Below are 7,548 nucleotides of genomic sequence, written 5' to 3'. Positions count from 1 at the left end.
GGGAGAGGGAGGTCTGGGCCTCCCTTCTGAAGCTGCTGCCCCCGCGACCCGACCCCGGATAGGCGGAAGAAAATGGATGGATGGATGGATGGAATTTTATTACATCTTTTTCCCTTTGTACCCAAAATGCTTTTTGCTCCCTCAATACGTTTTGTATGCCCACTCTGACACCACCCTCTCAGACCACGTCAGGGTGCCATTAAGGGTATCACATCTGCACTCTGTTTTCTCCATGACCTTGTCAGAATAACAGTTGTAACCATGGCCCACGCCATATCATGAGTATGCTGCCATCCTGCTCCACTCAGGACCTTGGTACACCGCCATTACGAAGATAAAAAGCTGTTGGATAAATTTATTAAGTTAAAACAGAGCTGAGATTTCTTCAGTTTAGTAGCTGACAGCTTTATTCTTGCAGTGAGGAGGCAAGTCTGTGATACAGCATGCAGGCTTCTCACAGTGGTCTGAAAAACAAGTCTTTAATAGCTCAGTTATATACAGTTACAAATGATTGCAAGGCTCATTGTAAAGATACCAGTACATTGTTGTGTACCTTAGTAGGATGCATACAGGCATAGCCTTGATCCAGGAACCTTGGATATTTAAGTCTATGGTACGAGGCCTGGGATTCCCTGGGGGCACACTTCTATATGATGTGAGCAGCCGCAGACCTAGAGCAGCAGTAGTACTGACAAGAGGTGTAAGATACACTGCACTGCTCCACCTAACAACAGGTGATGCTGTAGCAGTGCAGTTGGACATTCAGGCAAATGGTAAATCCAGACCGATCATTACAGCCTCTGTTTATTTGCCATTTGATTCACAGCAGCCGCCTCCATCCCAGGAGTTTGTGGCTATAGTTGATTATGCTAAAGAAAAGGGTCTCCCGGTACTCACTGGTTGTGATGCCAACTCCCATCATGTGTGCTGGGGGAGCTTTGATATTAACCCTAGAGGCAGATCTCTGTTAGAATACTTGCCGACAGAAGACCTGCTAGTCTTTAATCAGGGCAATGTACCTACCTTTCAAACTGTTAATATGGAGGAGGTCATTGATATAACAGTCGGGTCTACGGACCTGGTAAACAAAGTATGTGACTGGGAAGTATCCCCAGATGAAACCATGTCAGGCCATCGACAAATTCAGTTTAAGTTGAAGATAGGGAAACCATACCCAGCCACTTACAGAAACCAAAAAACATTGACTGGAATCTGTTTATCAACAGTCTATCCCAGTTGATGGGTGGGAGAATTGCCAGGATCAAAACTGTGCAAGACTTTGAGACAGAGGTCACAAACATGACTGATGCTGTGCAATCTGACTACAAGTCTGCCTGTCCGGAGAAAGTCTGGAGGCCATCAAAGCAGCCGGCCTGGTGGACTCCAGAGTTGTCTGGCCTCCTCAAGGCAGTAAGATGTAAATGGCGACGGCACAGGTCCCAACCAAGTAAAACCAGGTGGCAACAGTATGTACAGTCCCGCAATCACTATAAAAGTGTTTTAAGGGACTGTAAGAGACTTTCTTGGACAAAGTTTTGTGAATGAAGGATTGACAGTCACACAGACAAGTGTGCTTCAACATCTCCACCAGGTACACTTTCCTGGGGCAGAAGAGACTGAACAGCCTGTCACAATTGCTAACTCAAATCCAACAGAGGACGAGTGGAGCAGAGCTGGGAGCCATTTTCGAGGGGAGTTGTGTAAACGGGACTTGACCCCCGATGCTCCGTCATGTGCACATAAATTACCTGGGATTACTGGCAGTTTTCCTGGCTTGGAGACATTTTTTACTGTTGCTACAGAGTTGTCATGTGTTGGTCAGAACAGACATGATGGTGGTACCATATCTAAAACCGACAGGGGACCCCGCCGGTGGTGCTGCACAGTCTGGCTTACAGCCTGATGATGTGGAGCAGTGTGCATCTGCTTGAAGAGCTTTCAAGACCCTGAAATATCCTCCAGGTTCAGCTGTTTTGAGCGTTGTAGTGGGCGTCATCATTCAGTATGAATTGGGTCTTATTGAGTCATTTTACAGGTTAGCTCATTTATGTTGTTTTGGTATTTTTTAATCAATAAGATAAATTATTTTCTGTTTTTTGTTTTTGTTTTTTCCAGTGCATTGCTCCTGAATTCAGTCATGAGGGCGTTCAGGCCAGAATTTGTTGCAGTCAGAGCCATTGACTTTATCAGTATGATAAAAGACTGTGATGAGTCTGGTTTCCCAAAGGTCAGAATTCGTGATTTTATTTATTACACATTTCATTTCATTTTTTACATGTTTATGTGTAGACCTGTAAAGACGGTATTCAAACTGTTTAATGTACAACCTTCATTAAAGCAGAATGCAACCACCTGCAAATCTTAAAATCCCATAGTTTATTCACAATGGAACAGGATATACATGTCAAATGTTTAAACTAAGAAACTGTGCAGTGTTTTCTCATTTTAATGGCAGAATCAGATCTGAGGTCCTGGAGATTGTAGACATTCATTGTTTTCTTTCTAAACTGTCCTTTGCACACACAGATTTTTCCAGAATCATAAAAGTCTTTTAATGATACTATAAACTGTAGGTGATGAAATACTGAAAGTATTCCAAGTTTTTCACTGAGGATCATTATTCTGACATTTTCCCAATAATTATGGCTCCGCCCACTCGGGCCGGTGGCAGACTGTTCTCTATCTGTGTGTTATTGCAGTGTGATGGATGGGCTTGTGTGCATAATATCTCCTGAACGAAATTATATATGTACTCCATAGTAACTCCATTAGGGTAGTACTCAGTCTGATTAGGTTTGGGCATCAAAGGATCAAAGTTCAAGGTCATTTATGATGATTAGTAATATAAAACTGGCATTTTTCCAAGTTGGGGTCTCTGCAGTACATGTTGTCTTGTGGGCGGAGACGGCCCTACTCGTGATTGGCGTAGGTTTTGATGTGGGCAGAGTTTACCCTAACTGTGATTGGTTAGATTGATGTCTTGTGGGGCAAAGGAAGTAATAATAGTAAAAAAATATGATTTATTGACTGTCTAGGTACAGTTTAAAACAAAACAATGACTCAAATAAAAATTATTGTGAAAATGTAATCATAATTTGACTTAAAATTTCATGTGGCTAGCTTCTTCCTGTCTCAAATTAAGACTAATATTCATATGGATTTTTAGCTATCTTTTTACAAGCTGGTTAGGGATGTTTTGACTGATCCAAATTGTTATTCGTCCCTCCATATGTATGGATTTCAAATTTCGGACAGCTAGCACCTTCCTTTCTCAAGTTACGATTAAAGTTGCTTCCTGCCCGACTAGACTAAGCTACTCCACGAGTAGGGCCATCCCCGCCTACACCAAGACCTCCACCAATCATGAGTAGGGCCATCTCTGCCAAGAGCCATCCGTGCGCCGGTGAGCAAGGCACCCCCACCAGTTGGCGGTATGGGATGGGGTGACAAACGAACCAGGGGAGGAGGAAGTCCACGTCCCAGTCTGACACATACCCACGCATACACAAACACAATCATACAATCCCACCCTCATCCTCGCACCCACTCATTCAAAGACATACAATATAGACACCACACTCCATTCACACTCCCGATACACACTCTATGCCCCCCAGGTCCAGGGTATGCCCCTGCCCCCCGCAGAGGGCAGCCCACACCCAAACCCAGGAGGTAAACCCATTTGTCCTGGGGTGGAGAGGAGCAGACGGCCAAGCCCGGCCTGGACCGTGCCGACCCGATCGGCCACCCCCGCCCCAGCAAGGCCACGCCCCGAATATCCCCCAACCACCGCCAACGGCCAGGGGTACACCCTCAGCCGACACCCGCCGGAGCCCGGTGACCATACTGGCCAGCAGGCCAACCACGCCAACTAGGAGCTACATCCCGGGAGTCCAAGCAGCTCCAGGGAAGCCAGAGCGCAAGCCCGACCCCCGGCGCACCCCCAAGCTCCCAGTCCACCATCAGTACAGGCCCCCACCTGGTGGCGTGCCCCCACCAGGGCCCCACCCCCAGACGTAAGTCGGGAAACGGGGGAGTGAGAAATAAATAAATGAATAAAAGAAGACTCGACACACACACACACCCACCCTCAAATGTGCTATTGATGCGTGTTGTTCTATGGTGTAGTTAAAAGGAGAGGAGGAAGGGGCAGAGGCTGGCGGGATGCCACATCAAGACTTCTGCCAATCACGAGTAGGGCTGTCTCTGCCCACATCAAGACCTCCACCAATCATGAGTAGTAGGGCTGTCTCTGCCCACATCAAGACCTCCACCAATCATGACTAGGGCTGTCTCTGCCCACATCAAGACCTCCACCAATCATGAGTAGAGCTGTCTCTGCCCATATCAAGACCTCAACCAATCATGAGTAGGGTCGTCTCTGCCCACATCAAGACCTCCACCAATCACGAGTAGGGCCGTCTCTGCCCACATGAAGACCTCCACCAATCACGAGTAGGGCTGTCTCTGCCCACATCAAGACCTCCACCAATCATGAGTAGGGCTGTCTCTGCCCACATCAAGACCTCCACCAATCATGAGTAGGGCTGTCTCTGCCCACATGAAGACCTCCACCAATCATGAGTAGGGCCGTCTGCCTACATCAAGACCTCCACCAATCATGAGTAGGGCCGTCTGCCTACATCAAGACCTCCACCAATCGAGTTGGGCCGTCTCTGCCCACATCAAGACCTCCACCAATCACGAGTAGGGCTGTCTCTACCCACATCAAGACCTCCACCAATCATGAATAGGGCCGTCTCCGTCCACAAGACAACATGTTCTGCAGAGACCCTCTTCTCTACCAATCAACACTTGGGTTTAGACAGTTTTTTGCAGACTGATAAACCTCTGCCCATATTTACATCTGAGAGTTTAAGCCTAATAAACTGTAGAATGATCCTCCATCTTTTTATTTATACCACTTATATTTATAGCCTTTTGTTGCCCTGTTTCTACTGTGTGTAGAGATGTGTTGCTGCCGTCAAATTCAAAATTTCTCAGTTTCAACATTTGGTATGTTTAATGTGTTTCATTGTGCATAAAATATAAATTTATCAGATTTGCAAATCATTGCATTCTGCTTTATGTTTTACACAACATCCCAACTTTTTCAGAATTGGGTTTTCAAAAATAGAAACCTTTAGAGCAGAAAAGCTGATAGAAAATATGGGCTGAGAGCTTTTTCTTTTCGTAACAACATCTGTTGGGGGTATCGGCTCCTCTGCAGCATCTACTGTTCGGGTCACTTGGTCGCAGCCTGGCGTGTGCAGATCCTCCAGAGTCAGAGAGGCTGACGATCCTCAACGAAGCTTGGAAAGTCATCACTAAAGTCCGCAGTTCTCAGGTCCGTACGGTTTACTCTGGCTTTCACCAACAAAGGCAAAAACCTGCTGTCACTCATGAACTCTAATGTTTGTAGGATTACATCAACTGTGCTGAGATCTGGGTGGAGTTCACCTGCCGACACTTCACGGTGAGTTAAAACCACCTGCTCTTCATTGCAACAGGATCAGTTAATTGTTTTGTCGCTCACAGAAGCGGGAAGTGAACACAGTTCTGGCTGACATCATCAAACACATGACTCCGGACCGAGCTTTCGAGGACGCCTACCCTCAGGTTGGAGGAGGACACACCCTGATTTGATGCTTGCTCCTCGGTCTGTCTGCTCTGTAGTGACTGGGTTGTGTTTGTTCTGCATACAGCTGCAGTCAGTGATGGGGAAGATCCTTACCTACTCCCACGACTTCTCTGTGCTCTTCTCCATGGTGAGGAGTTATAAAACCCATGAAAGAACTGTGGACTGGTTCCATCACTGGGCCTCAGTTCCATAGGTTTTTCACATGTCTGTTCCTCAGGAGCGTTTCCTGCCATTCCTCGACATGTTCCAGAAGGACAATGTGAGGGTGGAGGTCTGCAAATCCATCATGGAAGTCTTCATCAAGTGAGTCAGTTTAACAGAGATCATGGACCATGTTTAGTTGAGTAGAATTCGTTCTGTTTTGTTCCTGCAGACATCAGGTGGAGGTCACCAGAGACCCTGTCATCCTCAACGCCATGCTGCACATCTGTAAAACCATGCACGACTCTGTGAAGTAAAGGGCTGCTTCTTACTGCAGGAGCATGTTGTCATTTGTCAGCTGCTCTTTAGATCATCAGCATCTTCTCTGTTTTTGTGTCATAGCGCTCTGACTCTTGAGGATGAGAAGAGATCTTTGTCTCTGCTGATCATCGGCTTCATCCGCATGGTGAGACTGAGCTTCAATAGATGAAACTGGTTCCATCTGTTATTCTGAATGCAGTGGGTATCGTTCAGATTAAACAACAGAAACTTAATGTTATGCAAAGAGCTAATGTTCCCTGAAGGGGAGGAACAAAGTACAGCATAAAGTATGGGATGTTCTGGCTCAAAACCCCTCTGATCATGTCTTTAGATAGAAGACGTGATGACAGGTGACAGGCCTCACTGCACCATGTACAGTAATCTGTCCGTCACTGCAGTCATTCCTCAGTTAGCTGATCTTCACCAAAGCAGCTGTGCAGGAGGGCAGCCATGTGCTGAACCTCATTCCTCCTTCATGGATCTGTAGTTATTTATATGAAATGACCTTCTCTTCTGTTGAATCACTCAGTACAACACATGAAGTATGAGACGTCCACTCCTGGTCAAAAGTTTAAGACCAGTTGAAAAATGACAAGAATTCACATTTTGAACTGTTGGATCTGAACAGTGGTGAGCACCAGCCCGTTAAAGCCCAAATCCACTAATTGCGGACATAAATATTTCATTTGTGCTTTAGCGGTTTTATTAATTTTTATAATTCATAAGCAGATTTGCGCTTTCTAAAATTAAAATGCAGTACCGCTAATAACTAATTATCTACCAGTGATCATAACGGAAGGTATGACTGTCAATGAATCACAACACATGTGATCYATCCAACAGCACCCCTCCCAGATAAACACTCTTATTGTGAAGGTATTCATCCTGCTGACTGTTGCTTTAGGTCATGGTTCTGATTTCCCACAATGCTTTGTGTCTGCTTACGTAGCAGGAAGGCAATGTTTAGAACTCCCTGTCCCAGCAAAAACAGTTAACGTTTGTAATCCATACTAAAATTTTGTATGTACTGTATTAATTTATTTTACTTTACAATCGGAGCTCCTTTTTAAAAAAAAAAGTTTAAACGCTGGAGTTCAATACTTGATAAGAGACTTCTTCAGTCTGATGAGTTTCAGGTGAAACTCAGTCCTATAAGCTCCGCCTCCACCTGAACAAACAGGTTAGTCACATGCAAAAGGGGGCCATCGCCTAACAATAGGCTTGATTGGCTCTATTGTTCATAGAGGGTCATGTGCCCCGTCACCTGACCCGTGTCGTGTTATGTGTACGTAGTGAATGCAAGCGGGGGTTCAACGTCCCCTTGTTTTTGTCTCTCTTTCCCTCTTTGTGTTGCGTATTGTTGGGGCCCTGATTCACACCTTTTGAACAATAGAGCTAATCAAGCCTTTTGTTAGGCGATGGCCCTCTTTTGCATGTGACTAACC

General features: G+C 45.6%; 1 protein-coding gene across 2 annotated transcripts in view; it reads left to right on the top strand.

Annotated features, from left to right (window-relative positions):
- The window catches only part of vps35l (VPS35 endosomal protein sorting factor like), a 56,408-nt gene that overhangs the window by 31,885 nt on the left and 16,975 nt on the right, over positions 1-7,548 (top strand). For both annotated transcript variants that reach the window (XM_014027506.1, XM_014027505.1), the window contains exons 15-22: positions 2,116-2,227; positions 5,231-5,347; positions 5,423-5,476; positions 5,539-5,619; positions 5,706-5,768; positions 5,859-5,944; positions 6,015-6,095; positions 6,185-6,248. In XM_014027506.1, coding sequence (XP_013882960.1) covers positions 2,116-2,227; positions 5,231-5,347; positions 5,423-5,476; positions 5,539-5,619; positions 5,706-5,768; positions 5,859-5,944; positions 6,015-6,095; positions 6,185-6,248 — 658 coding nt within the window. The remainder of the gene's footprint in view (positions 1-2,115; positions 2,228-5,230; positions 5,348-5,422; positions 5,477-5,538; positions 5,620-5,705; positions 5,769-5,858; positions 5,945-6,014; positions 6,096-6,184; positions 6,249-7,548) is intronic.

The sequence above is a fragment of the Austrofundulus limnaeus genome, unplaced genomic scaffold, assembly GCF_001266775.1.
Source record: "Austrofundulus limnaeus strain Quisiro unplaced genomic scaffold, Austrofundulus_limnaeus-1.0 Scaffold656, whole genome shotgun sequence".
Lineage (NCBI taxonomy): Eukaryota > Metazoa > Chordata > Actinopteri > Cyprinodontiformes > Rivulidae > Austrofundulus > Austrofundulus limnaeus.
The sequence above is the reverse complement of the archived record's forward strand: the minus strand, read 5'-3'. Positions and strand labels throughout refer to the sequence as shown.